Source organism: Crinia signifera, chromosome 11 (genome assembly GCF_055691185.1).
Source record: "Crinia signifera chromosome 11, ASM5569118v1, whole genome shotgun sequence".
NCBI classification, from domain to species: Eukaryota; Metazoa; Chordata; class Amphibia; order Anura; family Myobatrachidae; genus Crinia; species Crinia signifera.
This window is the reverse complement of record NC_139227.1, coordinates 126456672-126479709: the sequence shown is the minus strand read 5'-3', so window position 1 is coordinate 126479709 and position 23038 is coordinate 126456672. Positions and strand designations below refer to the sequence as shown.

The 23038-nt window shown below is 42.2% G+C and overlaps 1 protein-coding gene across 6 annotated transcripts in view; it reads left to right on the top strand.

The window, feature by feature from the left end:
* Window positions 1-23038, top strand: part of LOC146045706 (uncharacterized) — an 88619-nt gene that overhangs the window by 53805 nt on the left and 11776 nt on the right. For 5 of the 6 annotated variants that reach the window (XM_083164732.1, XM_083164734.1, XM_083164733.1 and 2 more), the window contains 3 exons: window positions 2515-2619; window positions 5583-15656; window positions 18657-18808. In XM_083164732.1, the coding sequence (XP_083020858.1) occupies window positions 2515-2619; window positions 5583-15656; window positions 18657-18808 (10331 nt within the window). The remainder of the gene's footprint in view (window positions 1-2514; window positions 2620-5582; window positions 15657-18656; window positions 18809-23038) is intronic. The other variant, XM_083164735.1, reaches the window with a different exon arrangement.

Genomic DNA, 23038 nt, shown 5'->3' with positions numbered 1-23038 from the left:
AAGATGAGCAGGTCTTGGACTACAGTATATTTATCCTTTAGACTGATGGTATCCATAAAGAGATTTATGAGATTTAGAGCCAGGTCGCCTGGTGGCCCAGAGACACTTGCCCTTGGCCTTGAAAGACTTGGCAGGCTGGGGGTGGGTTCTTGCAAAAGAATGTCCCTTACCCCTGCCCTGGAAACGAAAGGACTGGAAGGCAACACAAGGACGTGGTGTAGGGGTGGATGGTAGAAAATCTGCTTTAGAAGCTGCTATCGTAGCCACAATTTTATCTACTTCAGACCCAAATAAGAGGGAACCCTCAAAAGGAAGTGCTTTTAGGGTTTTCTTCGAGTCCGGGTCCTCCTTCCAAGAGTGTAGCCACAGGGACTGACGTGCTGCCACAGCCGAAGCAGACACACGGTACGTTAGTGTAGCTGCATCAAGTGCAGCCTCTCCTAAATAGAGTGCGGCCTGATGCATCATGTCAATAGTAGGCAACAGATCATCTGCATGCCCCCCTGTGCAACTGTAGGCGCGAGGGTGGTTGTCCATTCCACCATGGCCTTAGCTACCCAAGCAGATACCAGGGCAGGCCTAGCCACCACACCTGAAGTGGTATAAATGAGCTTTAGGAAGTTCTCCAACTTCCTATTTGCTGGGTCCTTAAAGGACGCAGTTGGGATGGGGAGCATAGAGGATCGCACAAGCATTGCGACATGTGCGTCTACCCTGAGAGCCGTTTCCCAAAGGGTGGCAAACCATCTAGGAAGTGTAAAATTTCTATTGGATGTCTCCCAGGCCTCCACGAGGGTATCCTCCAAGTCCTTAGAATTGGAGAATCTGGCTAGGGTCTGCTTAGGACGTTTAAAAGTAGGGCCAGAGGATCGAGGTGGTTCAGCTGGATCCTGTAAATTCAGGGCCTCTTATAACGGTGTGATCAAGGCGTGATGAGGCGTCCCCCTTGGAAGGGGGGTCCCCGTCATCACCTGTGTAAGGGACGTGGCCCAAGCAGGCTCCTGAGAGGAGGCAGTAGCTGTGGGCGGTGCCTGGGCATTGTAGCAGCTTGCGCATAAGCCTTCCTGCATATAGTCCTGGGAGGATAGGCCAGCATTAAAGCATGTACAAGACATCAGTGGTGGAGCCCCAGAGTCACTGGGACTGTTACTCCTGGAAGACATTGCAGTGTTATTTCACTGTGAACAGGCAGCTAAAAGGGGCAGATTTAACACAATATACTTCTGACAGGCAGTGATAGTGTTAAAACAGTACAAAATATACAGCAAGCATACAAGGCATGCAATGCAAAGAGAAACGGCACTAAGCTCCTTAAGCAGCTTTGGCTGACCGGAGCATAAACTCTGTAACCTGTATCCTTGGAGGATAGGTACAAGGGGGACTGGCTCAGGCGTCCTAGCAGTGAAGGAGTGGAACACCGGGTGCCTGTGAGATCTCAGTGTCCCTCCACACATGCAGGCAGGAACCTGTATGGCCATGCCTTCCTACTGTCCCCAGGGGAGGGGCTGTTTAGGGAGAGCCCACTGCTAGGAAATGGCCGCCAGGGAAAATGACCTCATGCAGCACTGGTAAAATGGCAGGGATTCGGCGTGCGCCGGGCGGCCCCGCTACCGGCACTGCTGCCCACACACCTGCATCCCTGGTGGTTCAGCTTGTTAGCGCAGCCCGGAAGTCCCAAGTGCTGGGCTGCTACAGCCGCGATTTGCCCGTGCGTGCTCCCGGCGGGGAGCACGTTACTTTTATCTGGTGGTGCACGGCTGCAGCTGTGGTCTCCTGAGTGCCAGGGGCCAGCTGCCGTTACACACAGATGCGTGGCAGCTGCCGGGCCCGGGTGATGGGAGCAGCAGTGCTGGAGTCTGAAAGACCCCCTGCACTGCTGCTCTTTCACTGATACAAAGTTCAAAGTAAAAAAAATGAAAAGTAAAAAAGAAGTAAGGCTGCATAATTCAGCCCCTCTCTAAGGTGCATGTTGGATCCTGCCAGCACCAAAAAAAACAGAGCTTCCTGGGCTGGAGGCGGGGTAGAGGAGGGGAGGAGCCTGGTCTGCCTGGGAGGCAGGAAGAAGTTTAACCTTTCGGGTGCTGGAATGCTCTCTCGCACTCCACTACCCAGCGTTAGCCCTGTGGCCCCTGACATATCCCAAAGAATAAATGCTATTATTACCTGCTATGTTATACATTGCCCTCAGACAACTCTGAGCGTTCAGAAAGCCAGGAACTAAAATATAAAGTTGCTACTTTGTGGTCACTGCGTCACTAAATCTTTTAATACGGTCGTTTTTCAGGGGAAAATATGAACTTTAGGTATTAACACTCCCGTTACTGTTATTTTAAAAAGTAACCAGGCAACCTGTGGATCTCGTGCGGCAATAGAACTACGCACGTCTCCGGCTGCCTCTCGCTTACATGTTGTATTGGTGCTTATAAGTTACTCAAGCCACAGGTTTTCTGTTTTGCTCTAAAGCTCTTTATACTATTTGATTTAATATTATACAACTTTTATTTCCTTTTCCAGCTTGAAAAGGTCACAAGTAAACAGAAGGTGTCAGAGTCTGAAAACACTGCCTTGAAGCTGTCCAATGATGAGCTCACCGAGAAGGTGTCGGCGTTTAAGGAGAGGGTAAGGCAGGTCCTCCAGGCAGAGAAATGGGCTAACTCCTAATCATCACTCTGATTCTTATAGAACTACTAGCAATGTCTGTAAGAGCTGACATCAAAGTCGTAATTGATGTTTCTGGTTGTAGTTTATATATTGTGTGCTTATTAATCATTATATGGATACCTATCGTCTTCTTAATCAGCAGACTCCACAGTTCTCAAAAATCGGTTGGTATTTGTATTACTACTATTATTAATATTGTTTATTTATATGGCGCCACAAAGGTTCTGCAGCGCCTGACAATACACAAATGAGCAAAAACACATAACGAATTAAAGCACAAGACAATGTAGGACAAGTAAATGGTAAATATGGATAGTTGCATCAGGGGACAGGACACTGAATCAATCATCAGGTTGGCAGAGGTTTATATATTCTAGGAAAGGCACATGAGGAGAGAGGGCCCTGCTTGTGAGAGCTTACATTCTAAAGGGGAGGGTTAGACAGACTGGGGTGACTCAGTAGGGGAAGAGGTGGGCATAAACAGAAGGTCAGGACGAGAGATGGTCAGGTTTTATGCAGGAGGGTGGGAAGAGGTCAGCTTAGTCTTTGGTACATAGTTACATAGTAGATAAGGCTGAATAAAGACTTGCGTCCATCTAGTTCAACCTACGTTTTAATAGCTTATCCCTTGTAAAAGACAGAATATGGTTCTTATTAGTACCCCTGGATATTTTTATCCAATAAATGCTTGTCCAACCTTATTTTGAACGTATTTATTGTATCTGCCAACACCACCTTTCCAGGAAGAGAGTTCCAAAGTTTGACTGCTCTGACCGTAAAGAAATTTTTTCTTTTGAGGGAACGAAATTTTCTTTCCTCTAATCTAAATTCGTGCCCTCGTGTCCTAGATTCCTTTCTTGCAGTAAAAAGGGTGCTTGAGAGTTCCTTATATTTGCCCCTGATATATTTGTACATGTTGAGCATGTCCCCCCTTAAACGTCTCTTCTCTAGTGTAAATAGTCCTAGCTTGCTTAATCTCTCCTCATAGCTTAAATTATCCATTCCCCTAATAAGCTTTGTTGCTCTTCTTTGGGTTTTTTCCAATTCCATGATGTCCTTTTTATAGTGTGGGGCCCAGAACTGTACTCCATATTCAAGGTGTGGTCTAACCAATGCCTTGTACAGTGGCATAATTACTTTTGAGTCCCTAGTTTTCATGCCCCTTTTAATACATGCTAGAATTCTGTTGGCCTTTTTTGTTGCAATGTGACATTGAACACTGCACCCCAGCTTATTATCTATATGGACTCCTAGATCCTCTTCAAGTGCTGAAGTACCTAATGCCTCCCCGCTTAGGATGTAACTTGCACACTGAATTTTGCACATTTATCCACATTGAACCTCATCTTCCACTTTTTAGCCCACTCATCTAGTTTGTTAAGATCATTTTGAAGTATGTTCACATCCTCTGTTGATTCAATAACTCTACTCAGTTTTGTGTCATCAGCAAAGATGGATACATCGCTGAGAATCCCCATCCCGATATCGTTAATATAATTGTTAAACAAGATGGGCCCCAGTACCGAACCCTGTGGCACTCCACTTAGTACTGGTATCATAGTTGATACTGCACTGTTCACAACCACTCTTTGTTCTCTATTACACAGCCAGTTCCCTACCCATCTACAGATATTTGCACCTAGTCCCAGGTCCACCATTTTATTTATCAACCTCTTGTGTGGTACTGTATCAAAAGCTTTTGCAAAATCAAGGAAGACCACATCTACTGCGTTTCCATTATCAAGGTTTTTTAAGTCTAAAAAAGCGCTGGGTCATCCAAGAGTAGACAGCAGAGAGACAGTTGGAGATATGAGTGAGGATAGAGGGAGAGAGATCAGGAGAGGAGCGGTAGATTTCAGTATTATCAGCATAGAGGTGAGTGAGGATAGAGGGAGAGATATCAGGACAGGAGCGGGAGATTAGTGTTATCAGCATAGAGGTGAGTGAGGATAGAGGGAGAGATATCAGGAGAGATATCAGGAGAGGAGCAGTAGATTTCAGTATTATCAGCATAGAGGTGATAGTGGAAGTCGAGTGAGCAAATGAGCTCACTCAAGAGAGGACGTATAGAGATAAAGAAGAAGAGGACCATGAATAGAATCTTGGGGGACACCTACTGTCCATGGAAGAGCAGGAGAGGTGAAGTCATTAGAGGTACAGCTGTGCATTTCCAAAACAGACAATGCAAATACAAGCATTAACAGTGATAGTCAAAGTACTTGCAGATGTAAAAATGGTGATATTACGGCTGAATAGCCAGATTAAGCAGCTAGGAGCAGTATGTTGTGAGTATTTGTAAAGAATACAATGGTGAGAAAAGACTTCTTGTTTTTCAAGAAAAGTATAAATGACAGATAAAAGCCTTTTTGGGGAACTCTTCACTTTGTATATGTAAGGTTATTAAAATGTAATTTTGTATTGTTTTTTTCTTAAAATATATTCACCAAATAACATATCTAGACACGCATACAAAAATTGCGTACATTTATTCCAACAACACAGCGGGCATCTGTTTTGTAGGAGATAATATTTTACCTCCTAGAAAGTTTGTTCTGCCCTGGTTAGTATATAAACGGATTTGTAATCACTAAGAGGCTGGTTAGGATCAGGCGAAAATATGCAAAGAAAATGTTTTTACCTAATTTATATCATAAATGTAATTAGATTAGGAGGTACAGATGGGATAAGGTAATATCAAACAAATCTCCTGTACAATTTACTTTAGGTGTGAAAGTCTAGGGGAAGTAGAGATCCCAGAGGAGATTTGTTCAATATTCCCTTATTCCATCTCTACCTCCTAATCTATTTGTTCAATCTAATTAGTGCAGAAATTATTTTTAATTATTGGTTATAATATGTAGCTCATTTTTATTGTGTGCACTGAGAGCTATTTTACCAGCCTACTCCTTTGACTCCTATAGGTATTAACGCAAGATTCATCTTTGGAAAAGCTACAAGTTGACCTTGACCAGACAAATGAAGAACTGGATCGGCTTAACACAAGTCATCTGGAGGAGCGATCGCAGCTTATTTATGACCTACAACGGTGCGAAAGGGAAATGGATGTTCTTAAGGAACTGTTACAGGAAAAGGACAAAGATATCTCCGCTCTCTCCGCAAGTCTGACAGAATATTCCGAGCAGGTCACTGTCTTAAAAGAGACTGTTGATTTCAAAGACGGGCAGATGAGGGAAATGTCTGATGCATTTGTTAGAATGGAGAGGGAGAGTCAACTCTTGAGGGAAACACAATCATTGGATGTCCAGGAAACCAGTGCTAAAATCTCATCTCTGTCGGAGCAACTCAGTGAAATGGAGTCTGCGCTAATTACAGCAAAAACTCTGAACGAGAATAAACTGAAAGAAGCAGCAGAACTAGTAAAGCAGATCAATGAGAACGATGTCACGATAAAGTCCCTCCGTCAAGAGATCCAGACGCTGAGCGCTACACACAGTGATCATGTCAAACACTGCTCTGTGCAGGTTGCATTGCTTAAAGAACAGATGAACGCATCAGCGGCAACACTTCAGGAGACAGAAACTAGATACAGAAAAGAAGCCAAAGGCTTAGAATTGCAATTAGAGATGGCTCACGCAGAGAACGAGAAGCTCACAGTCCTGTTAAAGGAAAAGAGCAACAAGGAACAGACTTTCGAGGAAGAACTAAAAACAGCAAAAGAACAGTACAACAACTTAATTTCTGGAATGTCGAAAAAAGATGTAAAAATAGAGGAGCTGTCGACTCAGTTGGCCGAGCACATCAACCTCCGTGATGAGCTAGACAGAAATCTGTGCAACAGTAGGGAGGATTTGTCATCCTTACAACAGAAGCTAGAGATGCTTGCACTGGACAGGGAGGAGTTGGCGAAAACTTTGCAAGAAAATACACAAGAATTTCAAAAGCAAATTGATCTGAAAGCAGAAAGCATCAGCAAACTGGCTTCGGAGAACAAAGAGCTTCAATCCCAAATCAAACTCCTAGAAAAATCACTTGAAGACAAAGAAAAGGATTTAAAGACGCACATAAACTCAGTTGAGGAATTTAGGAGAAAAGTCCAGGGTTTGGAGGACCACAATCAGCATTTGTGCATTGAGAAAGAAAATCTGTTGACACAAATTAGACAGAAAGAATTGGAAATCTCTAGCATTACCCAGTCCTCGCAAGACACCCATACAAAGCTATCCGAAATGGAACACCAGCTGTCAGAGGAAAAGAAATGTATGTCCATTATCTTGCGTGATAAAGAAGAAAAGTTGCTTGCCGAAATAGAGCAAATTTCGAAACAGCATTCTCAAAACTACAGTATTGTCACTGCACAACTAGAGGAAGGGAATAAAGAGCGCCTCAGCCTAAAAACACAGTTGCTAGAAGAGCAGGAAGTGATCCTTAAATTACAAACTCAAATTCAGCTTCTAGAAAAGGATTTAACGGAAGCCACGAAAATCGGTCAAGAGAAAGACGATTTACTCAAGGGTAAAATTGCAGATTACAACACTGCACGGGATGAATTAAAGCAAAGCCGGGAGAAAAATGCACTGTTGCAAAAGCAAGGGCAAGAGTTAAATGAAGCTGTGGAAAGTAAAAAGAAAGTGTTACTGGAGAAGAACACGCTCATAATCACTCAGGGTGCACAGGTAGAAGAAATGCGAATCAACTTGGAAAGGATACAGAGCGAAGAGCAGTCTCTTAAAGAGACCAATCTGAAAGTGACAGAGCAGATACAAAGCTTAAATGTAACACTCAGCGAGCTGCAACAGGAATTTAACAGCAAATTGGAAGAACATACAAGACTGAAGGAGAAGCTGGATATTCATAGTAGTGAAATGGAAAAGTTATTGCAGGAAAAAAACTCAACGTTGCTGTTGGTGTCGCATCTAGAGACTCAGCGTGATGCATTCCAAACACAAGTGTTGCAGAGTCAGTCAGTGGTAGACTCCTTACAACAGCAGTTAAATACATTACAGATGGAAAAAGAACATCAGAATTCCAACATTGAGCTGCTAAACACCACACTGTCCTGTAAGTTTGAAGAAATCAGTGTACTTAGCTCACACCTATCTCAGCAGGATCACGCTGTGTTGTCCCTGAAGGACCAGATTAACACATTGCAGATAGAACAACAAACTGTAACGCGTAGCTTGGAAGAGAAAGATACGCTTCTTCTCCAGAAAGAAGAATTAATCCAGGAAATGCAAAATAAGTTAGAAGGGGAAGGCTTCTATTTACAAACTATTCTAACACTGCAGAGTGAGTTGCAAAGTCTGGTCACGGACCGCACTCAGCAGCAGCAAAAAATGAAAAACCAGGAGCAGGAACTGCAGAAACTGGGTCAGCGGGTATTGTTATTGAAAGATAAGAGCGAGGAAGCCACATTACTAAAAACCCAGTTATCTGAGCATGTGGAGATCATTTCTGACCTTCACTGTCAACTCAAAAACTTGAGAGAAAATACAGAAGAACTAACAGGAGCTTTAACCCGTAAAGATGAATGTTTGAAGGAGAAAGTAGACAATTATTTAAATCTGAGCGATCAGTTTTCTAAACTACAAGACACCTTGGAAGCGCAAAAGAAGGACATTGAGGCTTTGAGACTTGACAATGAACAATATCAGGGTGCTGTGTCAGAAAAAGATTTGATAATTAAGAATTCATTGTTGGAAAATGAGGAATTGAAGGAGCAACTCAGCTGTAAAGAGGGGCAGTGCAATATGTTGATCAAGAAGGTAGCAGATTTAGAGGAACATAATAGAAATCAGACCAGTAACTTAAATGAGCTGACTGTTTCTATAAAAGATCAGGAAACTTCCTACTTTAGAAAGGAGGAAACGGTAAAGGCCCAGTTAGAGCAGCAGGTAAAGTTAGTTTCTGATCTCCAGAATAAAGTGCAGGAGATTAGTGCCAAAAATAAAGAGCTAGAGCAATCCACCGCGTACAAAGAAAACGCCATGCTTAACTTACAAGATAAATATGCTTCCCTATACGAACAGAAGCAGGCACAGGTAGCGACCCTTAGCCTAAAGGAAGAGGAGATTTCTGGACTTCGGGTCTCTGTAAATGAGAAAGATTCCAAGCTTCAAGTATTGGAAAGCAGCATCCAGTCTTTTGCTAATGAAGTTAACCTTCTGAGAGAGCAAATAGACAAAGGAGATGTGAATACCAAAAATATATCTGAAGTTCTGAAACTGAAAGATAACACCATATCTGAACAGCAAAAAGCAGCAGAAGGTTTAAAAGCTGAATTAGAAACTATTAAGGCGGAGTACCTGGAGGCCAGAGCCCAACTGCAGGCAATCATTCAGGAAAGGGAGGAGAGAATATTGTTTATCGAAAACCTTCAGGGACAATTTGCTTCACAAAACCAGCATATTGAAAATCTGAAGCATGATGTGGATAATTTAAATTCAAGGTTACTGCAAGACCAGCATACAGTTGCTCTTGAGAGAGAACAATTCCAACTGCAAATGAAGTCTACGGCTGAAGAAAAATTGCATCTAGAAAATATTCAAGAGATGTCAAAGATGGAACGAGATAACTCCTTGGCTGCGTTGCAGAAGCAGTTGTCCGAAAAAGCCAAAATTGTGAAAGAACTCCAAGCAAAGCTGGAGCATCAAGTGAAAGAATCAGAAGCACGAGCTTGTTCCGACACAGAACACTTGAACCTGTTGAAGGCTGAGAACAGTGATCTTCAGAAGCAGGTTAGTGGACAAACTGAAGAGCTCTTTGCTTTGAAAATAAATCTAGACAACCTAGAATGCAATATTAGTGAACTGCAGCAACAATCGCAAAAAGAGGTTCAAAGAGTAAATGAGCAAAATGCATTACTTAGAGAACAGAACAGCAGATTAGACCATGAAATAAAAGTAAAGCAGAGCACAATACAAAGTTTGCTTATAGACTTGAATTTGGTTGAGAGCCAGTTATGTGCTTTGTGTGATGAGAATTACTCAGACTGTGATGCATTTGACCAAGAGTCCGCTTACAGAAGCAAGTTAGAAAAGTTTTCAAGGATGCTTTCGGTAGCTTTGGGCTACAAAACAGAAGCTGCACAGTTAAAGGAGGCACTTGAGGAAAAATACAGAGAAATTGATCTCCAGTCTCAGTCCATGCTTTCCTTTGAGGAAGAAAGACAAATTCTACAGGGAGAGTTAAAGACACTGGAAGAACAAAAGCTCGGTACTAAATCTGTTTTGGAGGAACTTGCAGTTGCGAAAGAGACTTCAATTAATCAGCAAAACCTCTTAGAAGAAAAAGAGAAGGCTCTGTTGCAAATTAATGCGCACGTTGAGCGTTTGCAGGAAGAAGTAAGATTTACGAAGGAAGATTTGCAGAGAAGTCACATAACACTGGAAGAAGAGAGAACTAAACTTCTAGTTCTCCAAGACGACACCAAGAAGAAAGATTCTCTTCTCCAAGATCTGAATGTGCAGCTCAACCAACAGAAAGAACTGATATTCACACTCAGTGGCCAGGTGAAGGAAAAGGACACGTCGCTGATGCAGGTCATGGAATCTATGTGGAATGAAAAGATTGCTTTTTCAGAAGAGAAAAATTGTTTGCAATCAGAACTTGATCATTTGCAATCTGCCAAAAGTTCTTGTCATAATCAAATCTCTGATCTGTCTGAGAGACTTGAGGCTTGCGAGATGAAGTTGCAGCAATCCGAACAGTTACTAGCTGATAAGGAGACCTATTTAAGCAGTTTAACCATTGAAAGGGACCTCCAACTAGAAAAGTTTAATAAAGAGAAGGATAATTTAAAAAGGAAGCTGCAGGCAGCTTTAGTAATTCGAAAAGATTTAATGCAAAAACTTGATAAACTTGAGCAGAGTAAAAAGGACGAATTAAGTGGAGAACAGTTGACAAGTTTAGAACTGAGAAGAACCGCTGAAGATTTAAGTATCAGGTTAGCATCTATACAGAGAGAAAATGAAGACCTTAAGTCTAGTTTGCAACATGCTAATCAAGAGTTAGTAGAACTCCAGGCTAAGGTGACCGAATTGCAACAGAGCTTGTCCGAGAAAGAGAGTATGTGCCAGGAGAAAGATCAAAACCTTTCTCAAATGCAAAATGTAATGGGCCAAAAACTGAAGACTTTGGAGGAGGATAATTCTCATCTGGTGAAATATCTTGAAAATGTGAAATCATGTCTTGAAAAAGTGCAGAAGGTAGACTCTCCAGCAACCAGCATACAGACGCACATAACCATTGTCAGTCCTGAGTCTAGTCTCCCAGAGGGTTCATTTTCACACATGGAAAACTCTGTAGCTCATAATAATGTCCATGCATCACTTCTGTGCAGCCAAGAAAATGTTGAGAACAAAGATAAACATGCCAGCCTGTTGCAAAGTCTTAGCAGTAGTGTTAAGCAATTTGAGCTACTGCAGAAAGCACACATAGACCTACAATTTGCATACGAGGTCAAATGTAGCGAATTCCAACAGCAAAAAGAACAAATGCATGCTTTGCAAGATCAGGTGAAAGCGCTGGGGGAACAGCTGGACAGCAACGCATTTGACGCAGAAAAGGAGAAACAGAGAAATGAGGAGTCACAGAAAATTAAGGAGTATGAAGATGTGGTTCTAGAACTGAAATCAAATATTCAAGAGAAGGTTACGCAGCTGCTGAGGATAAACTATGAACATGAGCAGCTGTTGATTGAAAGGGAGTTCCTAAATAAAGAAATGCAAAAGATGCATAGTGATATTCAAGAAAAGCAAGATGAAATAGACCGTCTGAAGTGTTCCACGGATTCTAGATCAGTAGAGATAGAACAATATGAATCTATGAAAGAAAGTATGCAAACTGAGCTTACAAGATTGCAGAAAGAGTTTGAGGCATCTAGAATGGTGAATGAAGGTATCCAACAAACCATTCAACTATCCAGTGAAAAAGAAATGCATTTCAAAGAATGCCAAATGAACCAATTAGAAATTGCCCAACTGAAGCGTAATCATGAATTGACAGTCCATGAATTATTAGAAAAGGATAAAGAAATTGCTGCGTTACAAAACTCCCTCCAAATTAATGTAAGAACATCTGAAGAAGACATGGTGAAAATGTCTAGCAATTTAAAAGAGTATGAAGCAGAAGCAACAAAACTTCAGGATGATTACAAGAAGGTCAAAGGAGAACTTAACGAAAACATTTTGAAGCTTGAAAAGGCAACTGTTGAAATATCAGATTTAAGAACAAAGTTAAATGACGCCAGTAAAGCAAATGAAATATCAGCCAAGGCATGCAGAAACCTTTTGTCACAAAATCCAGATCTTAACCAAGTGGTTCCTGAAACAAAACCAGTTTTGGATGGCCTACAAGAACTAAAGGATTGTATTCCTTCCATGTGCGAAGATTGCTCCGTAAAGCAGAAAGTAATAGATGATCTTGAGTACCAAGTTACAAATGCTAGCAAGGCAATGGAAGATCTTATCGAGGACCACAAGAGAAAAATCTCGGAAGAGGTCAGCTCTAAAGATCACATCCAAAGAAAGCTACAGGCAGCATTAGTTTCACGCAAAGATTTACTGAAAGTAAACAAAGCACTGAAACAAAACATAGAGTCCCTAAATTTGGAAGCCGATGACCTAAAACATTTAGTTGCCCAAATTCCTGAAAAGCAAACCTCGGAGATCTCCTTACTCACTGATAAAAACAAAGATATTCTTTCTGAGAATGAAAGACTTTTACTGGTAAATGAGAACCTCTCTGCAGCTTGTGAAAGCCTTAAATCCACTATGGAAACAATAGTCCAGGAAAAAGAAGCTTTCTCTTTCCAGCTGAACTCTTTAAAGGATTCCCAGATGGTGGAGTTGACCGCATGGAAAGCCAAGCATGGAGAATTAAATAAAGAGTATGAGTCCCTTCTCCAAGCTTATGAAAACATAACTGATGAAATTGATAAGATGAGACGGGTTATAGATGCAATCAAAAAAGAAAAGCATGATGTTCATATGAAATTCCTTGACCTTCATTCTGAAAATCAGGAGTTGTCAAAACAGATTGAGGAGAGCAAGGAAGAGATGGGGAATCTGAGAGAAGTTCTGGAATCCAAAGAGATTGAAACACAGAAATTAAAATTAGAAGCGGACAGACTGATATGCGCAGTCGAGGAAACCTCTCAATTCAACAAACTTTCTCACCAAAATATGGAACTGTCAGAAGAAAACAAAAGTTTAAAAGAGACATGCGAGAGCTTAAAATTAAGTCTGGAATGCAAAGAAAAGGAAAACAATAGTCTGTTCATCATTAAGACTGCCCTGGACAAATTACAGATGGACATGAACTCGTACAAATCAGACATGGAGATTAAAATTTGTGAAATGACTTCTGAAAACGAGACCCTTTCTAAAAAAGTTACTGAGATGAGCGGTAAGCTTCTGGAGACAGAGCAAAGCCTTGCAGTCAGCGAAGAGGACAGATGTAAGCTGCTAGAAAAATTAAGCTCCTATGATGATTTGGTGAAACCAGAAACAGATAGGGTCCTAAAATTAGACTGTGACCTAAGTCTAATGCAAGTGGTAAAAAATAATCTGGTTATAAAAGTACAAAATTTGGAAGATGACAAGTCGCTTCTGCTAGAGGAGTTGGGAAATCTGCAGGATCAGTTTTGTAAAGTGAAGGATGAAAGAGAAAATTTTGAGGCGGAATTACATAAGGCTGTAAAAAACAACAGCCTACTATCTGACAAATTTAAGTCCCTCCAAGAACAGACCCATGGTCTAAGTCAGCAGGTGGAGTTTCTCAGGACAGAGAAAAACAATATTGTGCAAGAGAGGGAAGAACACCAGCTAAAAGTTCTGCGGGACTTAGAGGACAGAGTGAAATGTGTTCAAGATGATAACAGGGGGACCAAAAGTAAGTCCAAAGAATTATGCGAACTGCTTAAAGAAAAGCAGCAGGAGATTAATCAGCTGCATCGGGATTCAATACGATTTCAAGAGCTGATATTAGATCTCGAAGAAGCTCTAAAGGAATCAAAGAGTCAAAATGAAAAACTTCAGAAATCTTGTGACGTTGTATCAGCTCAGCTGCTTCAAGCGAAGAACGATCTATTGCTCTTGAATGAGGAACTCACAGATAAGAAGCATTTACTGGAGTATGCCAATGATCAGATACTCAGACTTCGAGAAGAGTTTAAAAGTTTGGAAAGATCTGAGTTTAGGGAGAAAAGTGTAGAAGGGATGACTGAAAAGCAAGCAGAACTAGTAGACAAGAAGCACACGTTACTAGTGACTGCAGGGTCTGCTCAGACCCCAGATTATGTTGAGTCTTACAAAAGAAAGAAGCAGTCAGTAGAGTTGGTTGCAACAAAAGCTAAATTATTTGAAGAATTGGAAACCTATATTCCGTCTAAAGAAAGGATTGTAAAAAAGCTGGAATCCGAAAATGAGTTTACTCAACAGCTACCTAGACATCAAAATGATAATGAATTAAAGGATTTACAGGACAGTATAACAAAAAGAGAGCAGGAACTTCAACAGTTTATATTAGAGAATGAGAAAGTTAGGGCAGATGTACAGAAACATATTAAAATTTCTCAACATATGAAACGAATAATCAACAACAAGGATAAAGAGATATCCTCGTTAATTTCTTCCAAAGATGGGGATTTATCCAGTTACTTAGAACATATACAAAGCCAAAATCGGAAGCAGGCAGCAGATTATGAGCACAGTCTGTCCCTTATCCAAGCTGAAAAGGAAAAGTCTGCTTTTGAACGTGAAAAAGTAGAAAAGGAATTGCAAAGTCTTCATGGAAAGTATGAAAAGGCAATGCATGACAAGGCTTTGCTATCAAGTGAAATTGAGGCCTTTAGGAAATCAATGTCTTCACTTCAAACTAATCGGGACCAGCTGTCTTCAGAACTGCAGAGCACTCATCAGCATAACGAGACTGTCCTAAACCAGAAAGACAAAATCCTCATCTCCACTTCCAATGAAAACAGTGCCCTGAAACAAGAACTCAGGAGTGTCCTAAATCAGGTTGATGACCTAAATGCTGAAAATGCCATGTTGGGGGCACAACTCATTCGCTACAGAGAAGACCTTAATCAAGTGCTCTCCCTGAAAGACCACCAATTGAAGGCACTCCTAAAGCAGAAAGTAGACCACATCAAGAATCTGGAGCAAGAAAAATGTGACCTCCAGAAGCAAATTAGAGAGATGCAAAACATTAATGAAATGCTACAAAAGTCTGCCGATGCCGTAGAGATGGAAAATCAAAAATTAATTTTAAAAGTCAAAGATCAGGAAGTTCTCATAGCTGCCATCAACAAAGAGAAAATACTTTTTAAATCTAAAGAGAAAAATGATTCTAAGAGTCCTGTTTACCAGGTGAAAGACTCCAACAAGACAAGACAGGATTTGTCAACTGTTGGACTAAATGGCGTTTCTTTGGATAGTGAAAATGTCAAATCAGAAGAAGAGACTGATAAGACATACTGGGAACTTCTTCTTGAGAATAAAGAATTTAAAACTCAAAACAAGTCTTTTGGCAAAGCCTTGGCTGCCCTACAGGATAATAGAGACTCCCTGATAGATGATTTTAAAGAGCTGCAATGGAGGTATGCCTCCGAGCTGAAAATCGAGAGGATCAAAGGAGAAGACCTTGAGAGACAGTTGTCCGATTTTAAGTCCCAACTTTTAAGCATTCTGAAAAAGAACTCTCTCCTTGGTGAGAAGCTGCTTACCATTGAATACAACATAACACTGGATGAGCTAATGGCTGAGGTAGATTCTTTGTGCAATATATTAGCAAGCAAAGGCTTGGAGGTTACGAGGCTGACTTCTGAGTGTGCTACTTACACTCAACAGATTGACGCCTTTGCCAAGGCCATGGCAAGTCTGCAGCATGATAGAGAGAAATTGCTCCACCTGCTTAAAGAAGGATCTACAGCGCAAGAACCTAAGCAAGATGCCTCCTCGCGTAAAATGCCTCAAGAGGTCAGAGAATCTGAATACCTTGCCATGAGTTTCTCACAGCCTGATAAGGCAACGCAGGTATGTTGTGCCCCTACAGACATACATTTAGTGGTGGATTCAATCAGCTACAGGCAGGGCAGTACAACAACGTTGGGATGCTGGCAACATCTCATTGGCTCGCACCCATTTTGCATGGATGTGTGGATTTTTTACGCAACCCTATAACGCTACAAAGAAAAATCTGCAAGTACTGTGCTAATGTAGAAGGAAAACAAAGGTATTTTACCAAAAGGAAAAAGAGTGGGCGCTTATTGATTGGATGCTGTGCAAAAGCTGCTAACACACAGGGAAGGTCCGTTCCCAAACAATATACACCTAAGGAAAAAAGAGAGGGTAGTGTAGCGCTTAAACTAAATTAATTTCAAAACTATAATAAGAATTCTATAGGGATCACAATTGGGTTTTACAACATTCATATATTTATTGATTCATATCTCACTGATCTAGATAAAAAAGCATAAAATTGCGAGCATTTGATAAATAATAAAAATTCTAAAATAAACCTTAAAACTTGCACTTGTATTACATACAGATATATATGTTATGAAAGGACAAAGAACAGTCATTTATGCTTAAGGCGGAGTCCTGTTTGTTCCCATATGGCTTCCTTGAGGTAGATGGTATTAGTCCTCAAATTTGTCCACCAGAGCTGATTTTTTGGAAAAATGGGTGTCCATAAACCTGGCTGGGTTTTTAAGGCCGTGAAGAGAAGCTTATCTCCTGTTCATGATGTTAATTATCACAGTCTCAATTGGCAGACCCAAAATAAGCAGGTGGTGGTTTCCCCAATAATTGTAATCCAAGATGGTAGGCTATTATCAATGGTGGAAAAAGAATTGTAAGGGAGCTGGTTCAATACGGGAAGTCCTTCCAATATGATCCAGTGGGGCAGATGTATTAAGCCTTAACAAGAGATAAATGATAGGGTAATAAAGAGAGATAAACATCCAGCCAATCACATTCTAACTGCCATGTTACAGGCTGTGTTTGAAAAAAGTCAGTAAGGAGCTGATTGGCTGGACGTTTATCTCTCTTTATCAACCTTGCATTTATCTCTTGTTAAGGCTTAATACATCTGCCCCAGTGTCCAAAGAAATAAATGTAACATGACGCTTTTTGTTGTCCACTGACAACTTTTTCAAAAAATAAACCTATTTTTCCAAAAAATCAGCTCTGCTGGATAAATTTAAGGACTAATACCATCTACCGCAAGGGAGCCATATAGGAACAAACGGGACTCCACCATAAGTATAAATTACTGTCCTTTGGTAACATATATCTATATCTAATACAAGTGTAAGTTTTAAGGTTTCATTTTTTTTTTTTTTAATCAAATACTATCAAGTTAATGTTTTTGTTTTATCTCGATCAGTGAGATAATTATGAATTAATAAATATATGAATGTCGTAAAACCCAGTTGATCACGATATAATTCTTATTATAGTTTTTTAATTAATTTATAGTTTAAGCACTATACTACCCTCTCTTTTTTTCCCCACTGTGCTAATTGCTGCATATAAGCGTACTTACTCACGGGCGAGTGGACTCACTGCTGATTGAATCAACCCATTATCTTGTTGACTGCTCTGGGTAGGACTCCAGGCAGGCGTAAAAAAAAATTGTAAGCGTCGTGTTTTGTGTGACTCTTATTCTGTACATTGCTAATTGGAAAGTATGAACAAAACAGCAAGCATACATTGTTTATGTATCATTCTGGTATTACTAAATGGATATTATACCTTAGCTTTCATTAGTTGGAAAGTGTTACACATACAATAATTTAATAACTATATGGAGCATTTATAAAAGCAGGGAGAGAAATAAAGCACTAAGTAATCCACCTCCGCCATTTTTCAATCACAGCCTGTACAAAGTGAGTTAAAATCTGATTGGTTAGTGCTTTGTATCTCTCCATCCCTCTCCGTGCTTTGATATATACCCTCCATGGTCTTATTTTTGTTGCTTCCTTCTGAATGTTTACTGAGGCTTTTATGTCACCCAAACAGAATTGGATGCAGTTGTAGCTACTGCACAGTGCGAATTTGTCCTGGTCCTGTGTGACTTGGCGTGGCAAGCAACAAAACTGCTTTGCTAGCGTACCCTGGGTCTTGCAGCTCTTTTACTTCTATGCACAACTGCGTCTGTATATGTGTAAAAAAGCGCCGATAAGGAGAGCCGTTATGCCCAACGTTAACGGCTCTCCTTATCGCTCTTTTTCCCCGGCTGGCTGTAATGGGCATGCACGAGATCTGTCTATCATCGTAAGATCTCCAGCGCAGCCCGGAGCCAGCAGCAGGGCTAGCGTTGTCCCTGCAGTGGATATAGGACAACGCTTGCCCTGAGCTGGCAGAGCGTCTGGGGTGATTAACGCCTTGAAGGCTGTTAATGCATCGCCCAGCCGCTAATTACTGGGGGGATTGCAGGGGACAGCCCTGCCGAGCGTTACTCGGTGGGCTGTCCTTAGCACGATAGGTGAGCTGTTCATACATTTAAAATAAGTAATCCCCCCCGTTAACTAGCGTTAAGTGCAGAAATGCCCTTAATGCTGGTTAATACATCTCTGCCTGGTGTGCACAAAAACAGAAGATAGACAGGAATATCCTTGTAGGCTGCCAGAAGTAGGTGACGCGCAGTCATCTAATGGAGGAGTGTAGAGAACCATATACAGCTGTAGCATATATTTAGTTGTGCTGTCTGTTGGGATATCTGATGTTGATTATAGGGAAATGCATGGGGTACCTGTACAGAGTATAATCAGCCATTTATGAATTCCCAGCCTTCCAACTGGTGTCCTGGTAACTCTGCAATTTTGCTGGTTACTACTGAATTGATCGGCTCCGTTCTTAGACCAGGTGCACGCTAGTGCTTGACATGCAGCCGTGTCATACAGGACCATATGTGACATCAGCAGTCAATGCACATTTTATCCCACATTTTGGTAATCCTGTAATAATGAATATTACCCCCATATTAACTCTGGTATATGTTTTTTTTTTTTTTTACTTTTCTTCCCATAGGTAACAGAGTTGATGGACATTTCGGCAGCAGAGTCCCTAAAACTAAGGACAAAGGTGCAAGACATGGAGAGGCTGCTACAGGAGGCCACATTCTTACAGGAGAACCTAGAGCGGGAAGTTGCAGGCTACCAGAGTGAGCTGGCTGAGCTGAGGTACGCTCGTGTGTATTTACTGCCCTGTGTTATCTTACACATAAGCCTTACTCCAATCATCCGTTACCAGAAGGGATCTTCCCATGTAACGCTATGTGCTCATCAGTTGTACCCAGGATAGTGGTGAATTATCAAGTGCTAGTAACAGCTACACAGGGTACACAAGCAGCAGTCTGTCTAGGCAGCAGACGGTAAGCGGAGTCTGGGTACAAAAGAACAGCAGTCTGTCTAGGCAGCAGACGATGAGTAGTGTCTGTGTACACAAACAGCAGCCTGTCTAGGCAGCAGACGACAAGCAGAGTCTGGGTACACAAGCAGCAGCCTGTCTAGGCAGCAGACAATAAGCAATCAGGCTACACAAGTAGCGGCCTGTCTAGGCAGCAGAAGATAAGCAGTCAGGCTACACAAGTAGCGGCCTGTCTAGGCAGCAGACAATAAGCAATCAGGCTACACAAGTAGCGGCCTGTCTAGGCAGCAGAAGATAAGCAGTCAGGGTACACAAGTAGCGGCCTGTCTAGGCAGCAGACGGTAAGCGGAGTCTGGCTACACAAGCAGCAGTCTGTCTAGGCAGCAGACGACAAGCAGAGTCTGTGTACACAAACAGCAGCCTGTCTAGGCAGCAGACGACAAGCAGAGTCTGGGTACACAAGCAGCAGCCTGCAGCAGACAATAAGCAATCAGGCTACACAAGTAGCGGCCTGTCTAGGCAGCAGAAGATAAGCAGTCAGGGTACACAAGTAGCGGCCTGTCTAGGCAGCAGACAATAAGCAGTAAGGGTACACAAGTAGCGGCCTGTCTAGGCAGCAGACAATAAGTAGTCAGGGTACACAAGCAGCAGTCTGTCTAGGCAGCAGACGGTAAGCGGAGTCTGGCTACACAAGCAGCAGTCTGTCTAGGCAGCAGACGACAAGCAGAGTCTGTGTACACAAACAGCAGCCTATCTAGGCAGCAGACGACAAGCAGAGTCTGTGTACACAAGCAGCAGCCTGTCTAGGCAGCAGACAATAAGCAATCAGGGTACACAAGTAGCGGCCTGTCTAGGCAGCAGACAATAAGCAGTAAGGGTACACAAGTAGCGGCCTGTCTCGGCAGCAGACAATAAGCAGTCAGTGTACGCAAGCAGCAGCCTGTCTAGGCAGCAGACGATGAGTAGTGTCTGTGTACACAAACAGCAACCTGTCTAGGCAGCAGACGACAAGCAGAGTCTGGGTACACAAGCAGCAGCCTGCAGCAGACAATAAGCAATCAGGCTACACAAGTAGCGGCCTGTCTAGGCAGCAGAAGATAAGCAGTCAGGGTACACAAGTAGCGGCCTGTCTAGGCAGCAGACAATAAGCAATCAGGGTACACAAGTAGCGGCCTGTCTAGGCAGCAGACAATAAGCAGTAAGGGTACACAAGTAGCGGCCTGTCTCGGCAGCAGACAATAAGCAGTCAGTGTACGCAAGCAGCAGCCTGTCTAGGCAGCAGACGATGAGTAGTTGTCTGTGTACACAAACAGCAACCTGTCTAGGCAGCAGACGACAAGCAGAGTCTGGGTACACAAGCAGCAGCCTGTCTAGGCAGCAGACAATAAGCAATCAGGGTACACAAGTAGCGGCCTGTCTAGGCAGCAGACAATAAGCAGTAAGGGTACACAAGTAGCTGCCTGTCTAGGCAGCAGACGATAAGCAGTCAGTGTACACAAGCAGCAGCCTGTCTAGGCAGCAGACGATGAGTAGTGTCTGTGTACACAAACAGCAACCTGTCTAGGCAGCAGACGACAAGCAGAGTCTGGGTACACAAGCAGCAGCCTGTCTAGGCAGCAGACAATAAGCAATCAGGGTACACAAGTAGCGGCCTGTCTAGGCAGCAGACAATAAGCAGTAAGGGTACACAAGTAGCTGCCTGTCTAGGCAGCAGACGATAAGCAGTCAGGGTACACAAGTAGAAGCCTGTCTAGGCAGCAGACGATGAGTAGTGTCTGTGTACACAAACAGCAGCCTGTCTAGGCAGCAGACGACAAGCAGAGTCTGGGTACACAAGCAGCAGCCTGTCTAGGCAGCAGACAATAAGCAATCAGGGTACACAAGTAGCGGCCTCTCTAGGCAGCAGAAGATAAGCAATCAGGGTACACATGTAGCGGCCTGTCTAGGCAGCAGACACTAAGCAGTAAGGGTACACAAGCAGCAGCCTGTCTAGGCAGCAGACGATAAGCAGAGTTCGTGTACACAAGTAGTAATCTGTCTAGGCAGCAGATGATAAGCGGAGTCCGTGTACACAAGCAGCAGTCTGTCTAGGCAGCAGGCGATGAACAGAGTCCGTGTACACAGGCAGCAGACTATAAGCGGAGTCTGGGTACACAAGCAGTGGCCTGTCTAGGCAGCAGACGATAAGCATAGTTGACCAGTGGAACACTTGAATTACACCGTCTAGTGGCGTCCGGCGGGTAGAATACTTCAGTTCCCCCCACATTGAGGAGTGGAGCAGCATTAGCCCTTTATTATACAGATTACTCTGTCGACACAATAACATTTGTATCCTTCTATTTATATGTACAATACATTTATTGTGTGACGTGGCGCAACTCTTTCAAAAAATGTTCTGGGATTTTACTGTTTAAGCAAAATTTGTTTATTGGACAATGCAGGTGAAATCTAAACAAACAACAATAAAAATACAGACTGGACTCTGGATAGGTCTCAAGGTGCAAGTCACTTCTGGATAAGGATAAATAAGGGGGTGTCTCACCATCAATGTAGGCTGCGGTGGGCTATGTTTTAGCTCAACTCTGCGGCACCACCGCAGTAGGCTTAGGCAATGGATTCTCCAATCCAGAAAAGTGCAGGTGCATCCATAAAGTGTCCAAGTGACCAGGTAAAGTGCAAGTGCCAAGGTGCTTTTTATTCAAGTAGTGCAGATGGCGTGGTCAGCAACACGTTTCGAAGATCCTCCTGTCTCCTTTATCAAGCTGGGTGTGATTTGTAGTACTTTTGGTTCTCTCTTTTATACCCCTTCTGGCGGCTTTCCACCAATGAAACTACTGCGATTTTCGCGGGCCGGAAGTGCCTTGCGTTCAACACGGCACTTCCGGTTGCGTTCCACCTGCCGTCGCGTCACTTCCGCTTCCGGGTTTTGCCGCGATTAGACCGGATTCGGGATAGTGCAATAATTCTTATTCCCTTTCATCCTTCTTATGTTTAGAATGTTGCCCGCACTTCACATGAGGTTTTCTATCGCATGAATTCTCCATTGTATGAGTTTTTGTGCTTCATGACTGGCGATCCGCCATTTTGGTTAAGGGCAAGTTCATTGGCATCAATTCTATAATGGTGTATGGGGATGGCTCCTCCTCAAATACCTTTCTATACCGTACTTTATGTTCCGGTAAAGTCCATCCCTATTTACCGGGAGGGCCACCCCCAGTGACACACAATATTCCATGTATATTCGTACATAAAAAAGAAAGAAGGATAAAAAGAAATTTGATAAGTATATAATATAGTGCATTGACATCACATATGTTTTAAAAAACATAAAACAATCATGAACTATAAAAACTTTTAAAATTCAGGAAATAAAATAGGTCATAGTATAGAATCAATCATCTAAAAACCATTTCAGCTCAAAATCGGAATTTAGACCATTTGGCAAAAAGGTGTTTAGAGTGAATATCCACTTCATTTCACTCTTCGCCAATCTGGTCTCCAAATCCCGATTTTTCCAGTTTGAGGTGATTAGTTGTATCCCCATGAATCTTTTAATGTGTCCCACACATTTTTGATGGTTTTTAAAAAAAAATGTTCGGAGAGGGGATGGGTCATGAGTCCCTTCCAAATGTTGTAAACATGTTCGGCTGCTCTAAGTTTTAAATTACAGGTAGTTTTCCCTATATAGAGCAGATTACATTCGCATTCCAACAAGTAAATCACGTTCCTTGAATGGCATTAAATGAATTGATTTATTTTGTGTTTAGTGCCATTTACCTAAAAAATGTAGTTTTTTTCCTGTATGCTTTTTTGTTTGTTGTAATGCACATTAGACAGGACCCGCATCTATGGAAACCTTTATTTCGGTCACTGCCTCCAGTTTTTTTCAATTAGGGCACTTTTCACTAATAGGTTTTTTAGTGATGGTGCTTTTCTGTATATGAATCTAGGAGTTTTTGGTATTGCTGTTCCCAGTATAGGGTCATCCAATAATATCCTCCAATTTTTTTTAATTATATTCTCCACCTTTTTGTGGTGTGATC